The sequence below is a fragment of the Chaetodon auriga genome, chromosome 16, assembly GCF_051107435.1.
Source record: "Chaetodon auriga isolate fChaAug3 chromosome 16, fChaAug3.hap1, whole genome shotgun sequence".
In the NCBI taxonomy this organism is placed as follows: Eukaryota; Metazoa; Chordata; class Actinopteri; order Chaetodontiformes; family Chaetodontidae; genus Chaetodon; species Chaetodon auriga.
This window is the reverse complement of record NC_135089.1, coordinates 7,987,749-8,005,007: the sequence shown is the minus strand read 5'-3', so window position 1 is coordinate 8,005,007 and position 17,259 is coordinate 7,987,749. Positions and strand designations below refer to the sequence as shown.

At 44.5% G+C, this 17,259-nt stretch overlaps 2 protein-coding genes across 2 annotated transcripts in view; one reads left to right on the top strand and one right to left on the bottom strand.

The window, feature by feature from the left end:
* The first annotated feature begins 719 nt into the window (after positions 1–719).
* Positions 720–4,422, top strand: LOC143333533 (retinol dehydrogenase 8). The gene is made up of 7 exons (XM_076751591.1): positions 720–828; positions 2,113–2,268; positions 2,363–2,524; positions 2,619–2,798; positions 2,889–2,982; positions 3,112–3,295; positions 3,423–4,422. The coding sequence occupies exons 2-7, from the start codon at positions 2,172–2,174 to the stop codon at positions 3,630–3,632; spliced, it is 927 nt and encodes a 308-aa protein (XP_076607706.1). The 5' UTR covers positions 720–828; positions 2,113–2,171; the 3' UTR covers positions 3,633–4,422.
* Positions 4,215–17,259, bottom strand: part of notch3 (notch receptor 3) — a 29,475-nt gene continuing 16,430 nt past the window's right edge. Inside the window, exons 10-33 of the mRNA XM_076751589.1 lie at positions 16,294–16,407; positions 15,099–15,332; positions 14,671–14,781; positions 14,372–14,564; positions 14,077–14,222; positions 13,585–13,818; positions 13,293–13,445; positions 12,939–13,167; positions 12,593–12,794; positions 12,320–12,476; positions 12,032–12,216; positions 11,787–11,919; positions 11,415–11,672; positions 11,208–11,320; positions 10,555–11,084; positions 10,139–10,465; positions 9,882–10,021; positions 9,574–9,802; positions 9,333–9,423; positions 9,071–9,239; positions 8,666–8,970; positions 8,396–8,543; positions 8,181–8,278; positions 4,215–8,054 (exon numbers count right to left, since the gene is read on the bottom strand). Coding sequence (XP_076607704.1) covers positions 6,558–8,054; positions 8,181–8,278; positions 8,396–8,543; positions 8,666–8,970; positions 9,071–9,239; positions 9,333–9,423; positions 9,574–9,802; positions 9,882–10,021; positions 10,139–10,465; positions 10,555–11,084; positions 11,208–11,320; positions 11,415–11,672; positions 11,787–11,919; positions 12,032–12,216; positions 12,320–12,476; positions 12,593–12,794; positions 12,939–13,167; positions 13,293–13,445; positions 13,585–13,818; positions 14,077–14,222; positions 14,372–14,564; positions 14,671–14,781; positions 15,099–15,332; positions 16,294–16,407 — 5,996 coding nt within the window. The 3' untranslated portion in view covers positions 4,215–6,557. The remainder of the gene's footprint in view (positions 8,055–8,180; positions 8,279–8,395; positions 8,544–8,665; positions 8,971–9,070; positions 9,240–9,332; positions 9,424–9,573; positions 9,803–9,881; positions 10,022–10,138; positions 10,466–10,554; positions 11,085–11,207; positions 11,321–11,414; positions 11,673–11,786; positions 11,920–12,031; positions 12,217–12,319; positions 12,477–12,592; positions 12,795–12,938; positions 13,168–13,292; positions 13,446–13,584; positions 13,819–14,076; positions 14,223–14,371; positions 14,565–14,670; positions 14,782–15,098; positions 15,333–16,293; positions 16,408–17,259) is intronic.

Here is a 17,259-nt window from a genome sequence, read left to right as displayed (position 1 = left end):
CAATTGCTTAAATTCGTAAAGCTAGAGTTAATACACTTCGCTTTCTTAATGTACTTCCGGTAAGAACTTTCACAATTATCAAAAAAGGCGACTTTTTTTTTTTTTTTTTTTTTTTCTTTTAATTACATCTTGGTGTAATTGTTTCAAAAGAACAGCATCAATAATTGGGGACAATTTTAGCAATATGATGTTTTGATTAAAGTACTCTTTTGTCTTTTGTGAGGAAAATAAAGCATCCGAATTAAGGCCGAAATAATCGAGCAAATGATCATGTTCATTGTTCTCTAGTGATCACAGTCGAAGGCCGCAACTACACATGGGAATAATTCAGTGGGAATAACACAGATATTTATTTCAATCATTATACTTCTTGGTGGTCAATAGCCTGTTATCTGTTTTAATAGTCTACACAGTCTGTGAACAACCTGAAGACACACAGGTTCGATCAGTGGGAGAGTCGTAATTAGGCAATAGCCCCCCGCACAAACCGAAAAAAGATAATAAGAATAAGAATAATCTGTTTTGCTTAGTAGCTTGCATAGTTTGAATTTGAACCTATGAAATAACAAAGTGAAATGAGAGGCAGATAATATATCATGCAGCTATGTGATGTACTGCAGTTGTTCAGGGAGTCGCTGTCACCTAAAAAACTACAACTCCCACAGTCGGCCTGTGACCCATTTAGGTAATCGCTAGGCTTATGCAGCCGCATGTCCCGGTGTGACTTGGTCGTGTCCCTCTCTCTGAATACTGCAGTAACGTGAATTTATCGGTCCGTTGGTTTAATACAGTCTTTATTTTTGGGAGGACGCGCTGCTCGCTCCACAGGTTGGTCGACTACAACACTTAGAGGGAAACCCACAAGCCTCTGAGTCTGTAACTAACTCGTCCTGTAGGGACTTACAGTGTCTACAATACTCACAGTGGCATTATTGTATATTTTATCCCCAGTGGTGTAGCTGTAATTTGATGTAGAGTGGGAAGTAACTTTGCACATATCTCACTGTATTGGAGGTAGGCCTACTTATGTGGAGTGTCATTATCTTCAGGTATAATTCTCCTTCACTGAGTGTGTGTGTGTGTGTGTGTGTGTGTGTGTGTGTGTGTATTTATATGTAAATAAATGAAATCCTCTTTGAAGCATCAACATACATTTCACACTGATTAGGGTGGATTTCCAGACTTGTTACTGTTTTATTATCATGTTGTGCATCTCAGAAATGTGACACTGGACATGTAGATATCCACTGCCATTATAACTGCTGCAGGTTCAAGTGTGTCTGAGGCGCCTCCATAGGCAAAGCACTAAGCTTGCAGCTGTAGGCGACTCAACATTCCAGGGTACACAAATCAGATTAGAGCCAATATAATCTTTGAACAAATAGCGAACTGGCCTGAGTGGTGCCAAAGTTGGCTTCTCACGTCCAGTGAGTTTTGATTTAAATGAATTGTTCAAAGCAAAAAGAACCTAACACCCTTTTACTGACAAAAACAACCATTTATTGCAGTAGATGCTTGACCACTGTGTTGCACAGTGGCTCAGTTTTTGTTTACTGTGTGTATGGTGAATGTTCAAATGGGACATTACAGACCAACTCAATATTTGCTGCAGAAGTGCAATGGAATAACATCGGAAACATCAAGCTTAAACATTTGAATATGATACCAGCTGTCACCAACAAAGGCATCTTAGAGGACTTCATATTTTGAATTTAGTGGCCACACAGGGAGAAATAAATCTGTTAAAAAAAGAAGAGTAAGTTACCAATTGCCTCCACTTACGGTAATGTCATTAGACCATAATCCAGTCCAGCTGCAAGATTTGTTGTATTTTGAGCATGCAGTGGAAAATCTTGGACTCTGTGCTTCTGTAAATCACTCTCTCATATCAATTTCCATGGACATTCTCTGGGGATTCTTAAATTGAATTCAAGGCATTCAAGTAAGACATCTGTAACTGAAGAAAATGTCCACATGGCATGTCCACAACAATGGGCTCACCAAAAAAAGTGAATTATAACATTTAATCATGTCTTTATTGTGATGATGATGATGATGATGATGTAATGTTGTGAGAGGAATATTCCTTTAATTAAATTTCCCTGTTCACAGCATTTTTTGACTGAGCAGTCAGGATCCTCCTGAGCCTTGAGGTCAGAGGTCAAAGAGTCATGGGAACCAGGAGGGTGCTGGTGACCGGGTGCTCCTCTGGCATTGGCTTGGCTGTGGCTGCACGGCTGGCCAAGGATGAGCTTAGACGGTTTAAAGGTCAGCCATTCGCTCTCCTCAACCAAAATACAGTAGAGGATAGAAACAAGCACAGCTACTGACAGCCAGTGTGTTCATTGTTTATCTGAGGCAGTGGTTGCCACAATGAGGGATCTTACGAAACGGGGGCCTTTGGAAAAAGCAGCAGGTGACTCCTTAAACAAAACCCTGGAAATCAAAGAGTTAGACGCCTGCTGTGAAGCCTCCATCAGAGAGTGTGTCGACAGCCTGCCGGACAGACGAGTGGATGTTCTTGGTCTGTCTCTTCTCAGTCATATTCATAGACACTTTTTGTCGTGAATTTAAGATGTCTCCACAAGCATCTAATGACATATCCTCTGCTCTTATAGTGAACAATGCTGGTGTGGGCATGATTGGACCGCTCGAGTGCCAAAGCATCTCTGCCATGAAGGAGCTCTTTGACACAAACTTCTTTGGCCTGGCACGGCTGGTGAAAGAGTTGCTGCCGGACATGAAGCGGAGGCAGAGCGGCCATATTGTGGTGATGAGCAGCGTCATGGGAATACAGGGTGTGTTTGTTTGTCGCTGAAAGAAGGAATTAAGGAGGAGAAGTTAGGAGTTAGGAGGTTGCTAACAGGCTTCCTTATGTTTCTACACAGGTCTCCTGTTCAATGACGTCTACTCTGCCTCCAAATTTGCAGTGGAAGGATTTTGTGAAAGTCTGGCAGTGCAAGCCATGAAGTTTAACATCAAGTGATTACATGTCCTGAAAAATACATTAGCTTTAACAACTTAACGCAGCCACCCCATAACTGAAGCTTGTTGTTATCAGTAAGCCCATTGGTGGTCCTTTATCCATCTTTTTTATATCTCTGTCACAAGGATGACTCTTGTCGAACCGGGCCCTGTGGTAACAGAGTTTGAAAGAAAAGTGTATGAAGATGCTGAGAAGATGGATCTATCAGGGACAGACGAGGAGACCGCCAAAATCTTCCGTGAAATTTACCTGCCATACTCTAAAAAGGTCTTCGCCTCATTAGGCCAGACACCAGAGGAAGTGGCTGAGGCAAGTGTTGACAATTATGTTTCTGTGTGAGTTCAAAAATCTGCCAAAAATAATTGATTTTGCCTGTGAAAATACACAATAAGGAAGCCCCCTCCAGTGTTGAAATACTTCTGATTTTATTGTTTAGCAAACCATTAAAGTGATCACAGCCAAGGAGCCTCCTCTGCGCCACCAGACAAACCGCCTATACATGCCCATGACTGCACTGAAGCATGCAGATCCCTCTGGTCGACTGCCTCTGGACACCTTCTATAAGATGATCTTTAAACATGACAATGTGTTCAATGCCACTCTCGGGGTGCTGAGCATGCTGCAGAAGCGGGCCGGGAAGAAATAGAGATTTCACTCTGTTGAAAGAATACAGTGACTCTGAACGGTATTTAGTAACTGTTATTTCCTTCTGATGTAAGTATGCACAGAGTATATTTATAGACTCCCTTTCTTGCTGTGCAGTTTTCTTTCTATTGGTTTGTACAGGTGAATACTGTAAGCTATAATAACAAGAATTTTGAACTTATGTTTAATAGCATGAAACTACATTGAATGGACATGGACACAATATCATGAGATACCTAAATTTGCAATCTAATGCAATAATCCTGTGATTAATGTTGCCAGTGTGAAGCTTATAGTGTGAATTTTGTTGACTCAGACAGATCAAGGTGTTCATTCATTGCTGTGGTATTTTTTTTCAGCTGGCAACTGGGAAGATAACGCAGTCCAGTACAGTATTTCCCACAAACTCTGATTTCAAAAATGAGAAATGATATATTTAACAGAAAGAGTAACATTTAACACTATGAAACTGTCCATAATTGCATTTGTAGTTTTATTTTAATGGTTGTGATTATGAGGACCCGAATTAATGAACAGCCTCCTTTAAAAGACGGAACAATCACTGAACACGAGGACACAAAGATGTAGTTCCCTACAGCTTTTATTATAAGTAATTTATTTTACAACTTTTGACTGTAAAAAGAAAAACCGTGGAAAGGTTTTATGTACAATGATTTTGAACTACTTTTAAACAAGTATTGAAATTAATAATGATAGAAAATATCTATGACTGTTCTAATAACAAGACCAATAAAACATCAGTCGCAGCCTCAGCTTCAAATAATGCTAAATGAAGTACATTTTATTTTTGTCCTTTTTAGTACATAACAATCATTTTAGAAACATAAGACTTCTCAAGCAAAGATCTACCCAGAACAAACATATTTACAAACAGAAGTTGGGGGGTTGAAATGTACAAAACACTTAGTGCGACCTTGTAGGGAAATTGAAAGACCAGTTATATATAAAAATAACAAACAAACAAAAAACAGAGGCTGAGTCTATAGTGAACAGGATAAAACAATGCATGACAGATCAGAAACTCAGTCTATGACACAACTAGGGGCTTTGTTAGGTCACCACAAAAGTAACAGCTAGAGGTGGTGGCCTACTCATGTCTGTTCAGGATGTCACGAGATGAAAATGCAATGGTTACTTTCTCAAAATTCTACTTTTATCAATTGACTTTATGCTGAAATGTCCTCAGTACATTAAGGAGAAGAAGACCTCTAACCTACACACTCAGGTCATGTGGGGATAAAGAGTTGGTCAAACATGAAACAAGGTTAGCTGGATGACGGGGAGCATCACCTCAGAATTCTGTAAAAAGTTAAAGGGTGCAGCACTACACAGTAGTGTTCTTTCCATCAGTCTCTTCTAACAATCATCTTAAGATGCAACTCCACGGCTCCTGGACTGGAAGCTACTGTAGATGCAAGGGGAACTGCCCCACTGCATGCCATAAAACACCTCCCTGAGGAGTGACAGGGCATAAGCAGTCACAGCCCAGCAGCCACGCGCTCACACTGACCACTTCTCCACCACAGACACTACCAGAGATGAGGTGAGAGTGTCAACGAGATCTCAGTTGCCACATATAGTAAAGGAATTTTTCCATTTAGTCCAGTGCAGGACACAATCCAGGCTGAAAAAATGAAACTTCTACCTGTCTGTCATCTGCTTCTCTATGTTGGATGCTGCTGAAAGGCACAGTGTCTAGACTCAACAAGACAGGCAAAATGGAGGAATGTTTGCAGGGAAGAGTGATATAAAATAGCAGCTGATAAGCATAGCTTAGTACATCTGAAGTGATGTTAAAAAAAATCCATCCATGGTTTTCACAAATATACAGCATATAAAACAAATGAAACAAACCAAAAAAATAATAATAAACTAAAAAGGGCAGTGAGAGGCTGATTTTAAAGACAATTCTCAGTTTGAAACAGCTTCTTAAAGTGAATGAAAATGAGCTTCAAAGCTGACACTAACAGGGCTGACAGTAGAACTGAGGAGTCCTGTGGAGTCAGTGAGAAACCACAGCTGAAATGGGAGCATTAGACCTAAAGTTTACTCTGCTGATTTATTTTGAAAGGTCATGAGGAAGATGTCACCAATATATCATAAATATCCACTGTTGTTGAATGTTGTGTTTGACCCACACTTGCCCTTTGAGGCCGGTCACTTGAAGTGCTTCAGAGACACTCATCTACATTCTTATTCATAATACTCATATAGAAAGTAATCAATTACCACAATTCAATCATATCACTACTGAGCAACTCTTAATATATATTTGCTAGAACCAGTTTATCATCTTTACCAGCTGTTGTTGGCCTAAATAAATATTGGTCAAGAGAGGCAAAAATTCCTCTTTCTGTCTGTTAACTGGTCTGAATGATGAATTATATTCCTTTACCATCACTTGCCATAATGGCTAAATAGAAATATAGGCCACATAAAATAGGAGGGGCTGGCACATTAGGACAGAAAGAGCAGTAAAAAAGCAGTTCAGAGAGATAAAAACAATAAATAAAAATAAATGAATTCCCTTCAACATTTTACTTTTTTCTTTTGTCTACTTTTTAAATGTTGGTTAGTTTCCAGGAGAGCATCCCTAAGTCTTTGAAATGAAAGACTCGGTTTTCTTCATATACTTTTTTTTTTTTATAATAAAAAACAAGTCCATCTGTGACAGAATTACTTCATTAAATTGTCTGCCGTTTTTTTCCAGACAACACACATTTCCCTTTACTTTTTTTTTCTCTGCAAAAATCACTAGCAGACGGTCCTCGTGATAAACGTAGTCAATCCAAATCCAATAAAAATCTTGGAAACAGGCTGACACATATAAACACAGACAGGCCTAAGAGCCAGTCCACAAATTCTTTTACCCCAGGTCCCTTTTCAAGCAGGGGCCGTGAGATCTTCACGCAAACACCTGCATCTTGCCATTGGCCTCTGGGATTTGAGTAATTTGGGTCTGGGCAGGGCCAGCAACTGCTGGGCTGGGTGTGGAATCTGACCAGTCGGAGACGCAGTGAGGAGAGGGGCTGGACCAGGGCTCAGGAGACTCTGGGGAGGGGGTCAGATAGGGGTGCTCACTGGGCAAATGGAGGTAATGCTTGGGCGTGGCATCTAGTGCGGATGAGTAGCTGTGCTGGGAGGGAGGGGTTGGGTAATCCTCCGTTCCTGCAGTGCTGCCACTTGGCTGGGAAGGCAGGGCCTGAGTGGGCTGGGTTGCTGGTGTGGCTGCCTGTGGGGGCTGAGCAGAAGGCTTGGGTTGAGAAGGTTGCTGAGGCATCTGCTGCTGCTGGAAGAAGGATGGTGGGGGCTGAGAGGTCTGAGGTGTTGGTGGGGTGGAGGTGCCCATGCGGGTCATGTTTTGCTGGTTGGTGATGGTGTGGTTGATGAGCTGCTGCTGCTGCTGCTGTTGTTGTTGCTGCTGCTCAGCAATGGAGGGCAGCTTGACTGGGCTGATGGTGGGTGTGGAGGTAACAGGTGTGGGCTGCAGCATGGGATTACGGTACATCTGCTGTTGGTGCATCAGCATATTCTGCTGCTGCATGGCTGGGCTCTGGGGGTGCATACCTGCCTGGCTACTCTGCACAAGATTCACCACCTGACCACACTGGGAGGAGGGGGGCATCCGGTTGTGCCAGTCAAAGGGCACACTAACCGGACTGACCATGCCCATGTTGAGCCCCATCTGGCCTGAACTCAGCACATAGCCGTGGTTGACATCTGAAGCCATGGAGACGCGTCCCTGCAAGGACATTCCTCCAGCTCCCAGGTCATTGAGTTGGGCTAGAGACACAGCAAAGGGGCCACCTCCGTCCAACAAGCTATTATGTACCATTGGGGTGTTTGGGACAGACATGGAGGAATGGAAGAGCCCTGGTGACTGCATGGCCACAGGGGAAGTGGGGTTGGTGATGTAGCCAGCATTGCTAGCTCCCCCGTGGGGTGAGTCCAGTGAGTCGACTGGGGACAGGGTAACTGAGCTCTCCAGTAAGGCACTCTGCATGTCCAAGGTCAGCTTCTTATTGCGGGCCTTGACCGATTCCTTCAGACTGGTAGCATGTTGGCCTCCCAGGCTAGAACCCTTGGCCCCAGGCCGGCGGTTCTTCTTGCCTTGTGGGGTGTTCTTCAGACTAGGTAGGAAGGCGCTGGGTGGGCACATGAGAGGAGACAGAGTGTGTCCCCCAGCGAGGTGGTGTCCAGCCCCTCCATGGCCCTGGGGACTCCTTACTGTGTTGTATTCATCAAGAAGTTGCACAATGTCGTGGTGCATACGCTCCTGAGCAATGTCCCTTGGCAACCTGTCCATATGGTCTGTGATCTCTCTGTTTGCAAAATGAGCCAGCAGCACCCTCACAGCCTCACAGCTGCCCTCACGGGCTGCAAGGAACAGAGGAGTCTCCTCCTAAAGAGAAAAACAGAGAAACAAAGCAAACAGAGGCTGTGTTAGATACAACTGCATCTCTATTTAAGCCACACTGATGCAGAAGGGTGGTTAAAACAGGGTCAAGTTAACAAGTAAATGTCATACCTTGAGATCTTGCATATCTTTGTTTGCACCATTCTTCAGCAGGGCAACAGTGGCATCCACATTGTTAACGGCAGCAGCCCAGTGCAAAGCAGATTTACCTGAAAGAGATGACAAACAATGAGATTACACATCAATAGTTTCAGTGAATATTATCACAAAACAGGAACATCTGCATCAGGACACTCACTGGAATGAAGCATTACACACACACTTACCCAATTCATCAACTGCATTGACATCAGCATGACAAGTAATGAGTTCCTCTACCATGCCCTCTACTGCCAGTCGTGCTGCTAGGATCAGTGCAGTGGAGCCATCGTACATACGAGAGTCAAGATCTGTAGCCCGGTTTCGGATCAGAATCTACGAGAATGGAAAATATTGGGTTTGGCATTATAAGTTATACAACACATGTGCTAAAACAAGTTATATTCATTCCTACCACTAATGTCACCAGTAAACAGTATACATCGATGTATGTTTACCTGGAAGACACCCTGTGCATCTGCGGCCACTGCAGCGTGCAGTGGTGTACGTCCCGTGTTGTCCTGAGCATTGGCATCTGCCCCGGCGTCCAGCAGCCTCTTTGCAGCATCAGCACGGGCGTATCGGGCAGCTAGGTGGAGCGCTGTCTCACCAGTGCGGTCTGTTTGGGCAGCAAGGGATGCGCCCTGGTAAATAAGGTCAGAGATGATGTTGGCTGAACACTCCTCATTCTCCTCCTCCTCGGCTATCTCAGGCTCTAATCCGCCTCCGCAGAATGATGCCAGCATCAGAGGTGTAAAACCATCTGGTAGGAGATGAGAACAGGCATGGGTGAGTTCAAATGCTCAATTTAACAGATGATATCCTGAAAGTAATCTTAAAACTTAGATTGTCTCACTACCAACCTGGGCCTCTGACATTAACATCCATGCAGTCGCTTTCAAACTCTCCTTGAGGTGGGGTGAGGGCCATGGTGGGAGGCACACGAATGTCTGCAGCTGCAAGGTGATGCTGAGTCCACTGCCTGCTGTCCACTGCATCTTCACTGTCTGAGAGCATACTCGGCTCCTCAACCTGAACTCACAGAACAAGAAAACTCAGTTTAATTTCCTGTGTACGTAAAATGATGAGGATGTTTTAAAATTGTGGAGAAGTTGTGTAACTGACCTTGAGCCGTTTTGCTTCTGGGCAGTCTGAGTCCATCCACTGGTCACTGTGATCTCCAAGGAGAGATTCCTCCGCATTTTTAGGCATGTGTCTGTTTACAGATGAACATATTAAACATGTGAGCACAAGGGAACAAATTCAATTTCAAATGCAATTTTTAAAGCAATTTCACATCACATTGCTAAAGCAATTCAGTCCCTCCAACACCATTAGTGTTAACATTTGCACACAAATAACTTACTTCATTCCCAGAGCATCCTGGCCAACAGGTTCCCTGCGGTTCTTATTGCTGCTGGGTTCCTTCTTGAGGAAGAAGCCCTCAGGGAACCAAAGGGTACTGTGTTCTCTCTTTCTACGAGCAATTAACATGCCTATCACGAGGATGACCAACAGGAAAAGAGAAGCTAGCCCCACCAGCATCAGCTTGCCCCACTGAGGTATCTTTTCATCAATAAATGGAATCTTTTCACCTGTGGTGAGAAGACAAATTAGTAATCACACATTTGCGCCTAATTAGTTTTACTAGTCACTTTCTGCATCCCTACTCACCACGGACTTCTCTGATTGGGTAAGGGAAGCGGAGCATTTCTACAGCTGACAAGGCTCCCAGGTACTCCGCAGCACTGTCAGCTGTAGGGAAGCAGTCCTCAGAGCACAAGCGGTTGTCTATTTCCAGGTACACTATGGAGCTATAGGAGTGGCAGAGAGGCAGATGATTAATGTTATGTACAATCAGAATGCCTTTATTAGTCTCCCGAAGGAGAAATTCCATTTCAGTCTACATATATACTGTATGCCTGACTGACCCAATGACCTCCTGTTGAGGCTGCAGCTCCCGCTTGAGGCGTGCCTCTCGGCGGGTGTAGGGGCGGATCATGGCTTCTCCATTTTGGTCCAGCCGAAAGCGCAGAGTAGTGTGAAGGATAGCACTTAGTTTCTGCAGAAAAGCTGTGCTGGTGCGGAGAAGCTCCTCTGGAGGCAGTAGGACAACCAAAACCAAGACACCATCAGCAAGGACTTCTGGAACCTTCACTGCACAGTCAAAGCCATCCCAGCCACACTCCTCTGTGTTGCAGCCCTGGTCACACAGTCCATCAGCATAGTGGTCGATACAGTAGGTTTCATATATTGGACTGGGGATGACAAAATCAGAAGGATCAGCTGAAGTCTTCTCAGGTCAGTACAGAAAAGACAGATTCTAAGACAGTAAAAGTAAACTCACTTGCAAACTTTCTCCTTGTTTTTGCAGTCAAAGTTGTCAAACAGACAGTCAGCATTGTTGCAGGCCTCATCACACTGGCTGTTGTTGAAGACACGCCAGCAGCGAGGGTCTGCACAATGAACCCAGGGGTTTATTGCTAGAGAACAGTCACCACCGTCCCAGCGACAAGGGAATGTGTTACATTCTTTGTCACAAACACCATCATTGGCTTTGCCATGACAGTCTGTTAGAGGGCATGAGGGTGTTGGGAGCTCAAGGGATCTGCTGCTCTGCTCGCACTGTTTACCAATCCAGCCACTGGGACACTGGCAGTGGAAGAATGGGAAGCTGGTCTCTTCAGTGCACAATCCTCCATTTCGGCAGGGCTGGGAGGAGCAGCCTTCATTACTGCGGTGCTGACACTGGGGCCCGCCATAACCAGGCAGGCAGGTGCAACGTGCCCCCCTTGTGGTAAGTGCACAACTACCTCCATTGTAACAGGACAGCTCCCGACAGGACATGCTTCTTTCACAATTGGACCCAGTATAACCCTGAAAATAGATGTCATTTATGCACTTAGATTGAGAACTTCCCAAACAAACAAGAAAAGCTATAATGCACAAACTACAAAATCAAATGAGGTGTTTAAACCCTTAATGTGAATGTATACTCACAAGCTGACATGTGCAGGTGTATCCCAGTGCAGAGCTGCTGGATACAGAACAGGCTCCTCCGTTCTGGCAAGGCTGAGATTCACACACACTGAACCTGCTCTGACACCTCCGACCTAAAAAAACACATATTGACGGTAAAGCTCTGCCAGTATTTGATATAAAGAGAATGGACATTGAGAGGCCTGGGGAAGCCTACAGTTGTCTTACCTGTGAAGCCAGGCTTGCAGACACATTGGTAGTCATTAGGCAGTTGGATGCAGTCAAGACTGTTGGAGGGGTTGCAAGGGTTAGATAGACACTCATTTATGTCTCCCTCACATCTTTCTCCTGTGAATCCAGGGGGACAATTGCAACGGTATCCGCCGACTCTGTCCACACAAGTGCCATTATTCAGGCACTTAGGAGGAACACTGCGCAGCCTCAGGGGTGGAGCACAGTCATCTTCATTGATCTCACAGAGAACACCTTTAAAAGGAGAGGCTTATTAAATACTACTATGAATCTATTATCATTTATTCACATATAGTGAAGTCACTTTAGTAATAGAGACAGGTTTCTGTTGAATATGTGCTTGCATACCCAGTGTGCCAGGAGGGCAGGAGCAGATGTAATGCCCCACCAGATCAATGCAAGTTCCTCCATTCTGGCAAGGATGAGACTGGCACTCATTGATCTCTATCTCGCAGTTCTGTCCAGTATATCCTGGCATACACTGTAATAACAAGCAGATGTCAATTACATAATCTCTACAACCACCATGTGAATACTGATTTTGCTGAAATGTGACAGAGAAGCATATAATATTGACAAAGCAAAGGACTCACGTCACACTGGTACCCGCCCACATATCCCCTGCAGGTGGCACCATTGCGGCAGGGTTTGTCTTCGCAGTGGTCCACTTGGCTTTCGCAATAACTTCCAGTGTAGTCAGCAGGACATTTACAATAATGAGTATTCCCAGTGTTGACACAATGACCACCATGGTGGCAAAGCTCATCTGTCTGGAGCCCTGATTACAAAGATTTGGGAGAAATCTTTGCTATAATTACTCAGTTACCACACAAACACAGGCCGAGAGTTCAAATGTCATCATGTACAGAAGGTAAAAATACCTCTCTGGCGAGCAGCTGTTTCACAGGAGACCCTAGGGATGTCACAGTAACGTCCAGACCAGCCGTTAGTACAATCACAGATGAAGGAGGAATCCTTTTGGCGACAGCGTCCTCCATTTTGGCAGGGAGATGAGCGTCTGCACCAGTCAACTGGGGTCTGGGTAGGCAAGATGTAGAGAACTTGTCAGCATTTCTTAATGTAAAAAAAACAAAGGTATGAAGACTCAATGCCTTAACAAGACCTTTCGAGAGTCTCTGTGAGTGTATGTGTACCTGGCAGCGGTTGCCAGTATAGCCTTTAGGACAAGAACAACGGAAGGTCTCCAGGGCATCTTGACAGATGCCGCCATTGAGGCAGGGCTGGGAGTCACACTCGTTGACCTCGTACTGGCAGTGGGAGCCAGTGAAGCCTGAGCGGCAGGTGCAGGAATAGCCATTGATTTTATCTGTGCATGTCCCTCCATTGAAGCAAGAGCTGTCGATACAAGTAAAAATATTGTTTTAAACGTTGCAGTTTTATTGTCATATTCAGCACTTACATATGTACATGTGTATATGAGCAGGTTGATAAGGTACAACATGAGAGATCTCCATAATGCAAACATAAACACACACTCACCTTTCTGTGCAATCAGGGATGTTTGTCTCACAGTGGATGCCAGTAAAGCCAGGCCTACAGGTGCAGGTGTAGGAGTTAACATAGTCTGTGCACGTGCCTCCATTTTTGCAGGGGGAACTCTGACATTCATTGATCTCTAATGCACAGCGGGGCCCAGTGAAGCCTGGCAGGCAGCTACAATGGAAGGAGTTCACCTCATCTGTGCAGGAACCTCCACTTAGGCAGGGATCTGATGGCACAAAAGGAAAGGGCAACATTGGTGAGGTATAGTAAATGCACATGGACCTGGTATTGTGTTTGACAGCAATGGACAATTATAGTAATTCAGCATGCTGATGTTTCATGATCACTCACTAGGGGAACAGTCATTAATGTCTGTTTCACAAGTCAGCCCAGTATATCCAGCTCTGCAGGAGCACAGGAAGCCTCCAAGTGTGTTAGTGCAGGTCCCACGGTTCTTGCAGGGGTTTGAGATGCATTCATTGACATCTATGTTACACAACTGACCTGAGGAATGCAAAAGAAGGGTAGAATGAAGTTTCACTCAGGATCATGCCTGTTTATGCATTATGACTTTCTAAAAAGCTTCCAGACAGACTATCTCACAACAAATGAGCAGACACTGAGAAGTACAAAGTTTGCTAACCTTGCCATCCTGGCTGGCAGTTACATTTATAGCCCAAGTAGTCTGGTGTGTGTGTGCAGACAGCATGATTGGCACAAGGGTTAGGCGAGCAAGGGGTAAGGACATCAGCACAAGTGGGTCCACTGTATGGAAGCTCACACCGACAAGTGAAACTTGCCACACCGTCCACACAGGTACCCTTGTTAAGACAGGGACTGGATGCACATTCGTTGATGTTCACCTGGCAGAGGTTGCCTGTTGGAGGGGCAGAGAAGACTTGATGAGCCTGAGACTAGGTCTGACACTGGTGAATGTATCTGCACAATTTTGATACACCACTAGGGGGTGGCAGACAATTGTCACTAGGAAGGAAAACAATGGAAGACATGGTAGGAATATTCTAGATTAAAATATGCAAGTGATGAATATGTCCATTCCTCTCTTTGAACTGTAGTTTTGATGTTGACAGCTCTGGTGGTTACTGTGTGACGTGCTACTATGCCACCCTCTCACCTCTGAAGCCTTGGCGACACTTGCAGGTGAAGCCATTGAGCTGGTCGATACATGTGCCAGCATTCTGACAGGGACTCGGCAAACAGTCATTCCTGTCCAGGTCACAGTTCTTCCCCACCCATCCAGGCTCACAGTCACAGCGGTAACTGGAAATACAGGAGTGCAGTCAATAACAATGAATTGATGTACAAGTTGAAACAACAAGCTTGCAAGGTGGCCATGACAAGCTTCTTCTTGATACCACACAGCCATATGAATCACATTAAACTGTGCCAAATGCTGTGAAAGTTCATACCCATTGATGTCATCCCTGCATGAGCCATGGACACATGGGCTGCTGCCACATTCATCCACCTGGGAGTAACAGTAAGGGGGCTTAAAGCCCTCAGGACACTGGCAATGAAATCCATTCTCCTCATCTACACATGTCCCCCCATTCCTACAGGGGCTAGATGCACACTCATCTATCTCCACGTTACACTTGGGACCTGGGAGGAGACATTTTAGACATAATCAAAGTGTGTTTGTCAACATTTCCAATGAGGATTGATTTTTCATATGCAAATTTGTGGTTTCACTTTCAGAGTGGCTTACCAGTAAAGCCAGGTTTGCAAACACAGTCATAGCGATTGATCCCATCTTTGCAGATGCCATAGTCACATGGGCTACTGGCACAATCATCAAAGTTTATCTCACAGTTTGTGCCTGTGTTGGAAAAGAAGAGTTTTTACATTAGGCTTTTAGTAATATTGTCAACATTTTAAAACCAGTATAAAATATGCTTTAATGTAGAAAATGTAAATGCAAATGAGATATTTTCATGTTTTTGTTTTCATATTTTATCACCTTCAAGAGCCACATCTTTTGCAGACTTCTGAGCGTATAACAGAATTCAGCTTAGAGTTACAGTAAATTTGCTGTGAAAGTTGACTAGCTTTTAATTTTTCAAATGATTAATTCAAAGGTTTGAATTAAACAAGGTCTACTATGTGACCATGTGTTTATGGAGTTCTCCCTCTTACCTGAGGTCCCATGCTGGCATTGGCAGATGTACTTGTTTACCAGGTCTACACACTTGCCCCCATTCTGACAAGGGTTGCTGTGGCACTCATTGAGCTGGTTCTCACAGCGATAGCCTGTGTAGCCAGCATCACAGTTACAGGTGTAGCTGGCAATGCCATCTACGCAGGTACCATGGTGGCATGGGTCAGGCTGACAGTTGTTGATATTATTCTCACAGAGTGTCCCTTCATAACCTGAAGAGAAAAAAAAACAGAATTGGAGATTGATGTTAAGGTTCTCGTCATCTGATGCAGCAAAGCTTCAATCCTTTGTTGCCCGAGAGGCTTTTCCTTTTCTATTATAAAACAGTTACATTCCCAATTTCCCCCTTTTTCCCCAATTCATTTGTTATTTCATTGAACTTGTCTGTTTCCCCACTTTTTCTTTATAAAAGCTTCTACAGTTTTGGGGTCTGATCACTGTGGTTTCCATGTCGACAGTGCAAGTGGTTTGTGTGGTATGTGTGTAGTGCAGTGCTGAGTTGGGCAAAGCAGTAAAGAAGGGCCCTACACAGGCCTCCCAGTCCTGCTTTTGTTCTCAGTGGCGGAGGGAACAATAGACTGCACCACGTCAAACAGGGCCACTTCACTCAACAGAAGGGGCCCACAAACACAGGGAATACCAAGCAGCTGGCCACTGAAACAATGAAGCAGGCTCCTTTGTAGGCATAGCTCCAAATAAACATATTAAATATCAATGTATACACACAGTTAGCATGACTGCATACGTGTAACCTTTGTGACAAACTTTACTGTAGCTCACAGTATCTGGGCCTGTTTTCATACATGGACATAACTGAATGTGAAGGAATGAAAGTTAAGATGCAGCATAAGGTGGTGTGTGGGGGTTTAACAGATGAACAGATGTCGGGGTGATGACCAAGGCTCCTTTCTTGGCAACTGCTGGTCCTCAGTGACCCCATGATCCTGAGAGCCGATGAGCGAAAGAGTGGGATTAGGGGCCTCAAGTCAGTCGGCTTGGCCAGCAGACATCCAGAGAAATAGCTGACCCCCCAAAACACTGAACACTTAACAAAGACCAAACACAGCCCAACAAGTGGTTAAGGCTCATCTGCTCTTCTGCCTGGGAAGACATCTTGAGCTGTGTACTGTTGAACAACTTTCCACGAGAACCATTAGATACAGAAGCCCTTACCTTCAGCACAGCGGCACTCAAACCCATTGGGCCGGTCGTAGCATTTTGCTCCATTCTGGCAGGGTGTGCTTGCGCACTCATCTATGTCGATCTGACACATGGTGCCAGTAAACCCTGGGACATGCAAACACAGAGGTGAAGGGTCAGAAAGAAGGTCCAGTGGAAGGGTCCATGCTCAGGTCAGAGGGCAGTTTTGTCTCTTCTCAGAAGGGCAGAGGTCTTAGGGTAGGCTAGTGACGTCTGGTTTGAGTGCGTCTCGACTGGTTAAAGACATGTCATCTGTGCACTTGGACCAGTGCTGGGATGACCACTACAAAATGCACAGGAAAACCTGCGACCTTGATAATGTTTTTGAGGGGAAATTTACAATCTAATGCATGCATGGTGGATCTGAAAGTAGATCAATACTACTAGGTGGTATGGAATATCTGCAGTTATAATAATATCAGCAAAATGCAACTTATGCAGCTTCAGCTCACTTGAAGTGAGCTACATGTGCAAATATATAACATTTTGGGGTATTTGCCCAATGCCTCCTCTGCACTAGAATGTCAGGACTCTGTTAGGTATAATATTTTATATGGAATGTATAGAGAAGCTACTTTTTAACAACAACAACAACAACAACAACAACAACAACAATAATAATAATAATAATAATACTAATAATAATAATAACATCTAAAATGTCCTAGCTTGGAAAGCTTGAGAAACTGAGCAGGCCTGAAATCAGTGGGCACAGTGCCCAGACGGGGGTGAATTGGTGCATTGGTAGCACACTGCTCAGTTGATTAACAGTGTCAAGATGGTCTGTGTGTTGGTGCTTGGACTGCAAAAAAAAAGACAAGAAAAGAGTGTGTGTGCGTGTGTGTGTGTGTGTGTGTATGTATGGGGGGGCTAGAGGAGACATGGGATTGTTTTCTCTTCTAGGGAACCCCCCCCCCCCCCCCCTTCCTACATCAGCTC

Excerpts from the sequence above, each read along its gene's own strand:
- LOC143333533 (XM_076751591.1), top strand. The coding sequence starts at position 2,172 with ATGGGAACCAGGAGGGTGCTGGTGACCGGGTGCTCCTCTGGCATTGGC. Across the intron at positions 2,269-2,362 it reads TGAGCTTAGACGGTTTAAAG|TGGTTGCCACAATGAGGGAT; the intron begins GTCAGCCATTCG and ends TATCTGAGGCAG. Across the intron at positions 2,799-2,888 it reads CAGCGTCATGGGAATACAGG|GTCTCCTGTTCAATGACGTC; the intron begins GTGTGTTTGTTT and ends GTTTCTACACAG.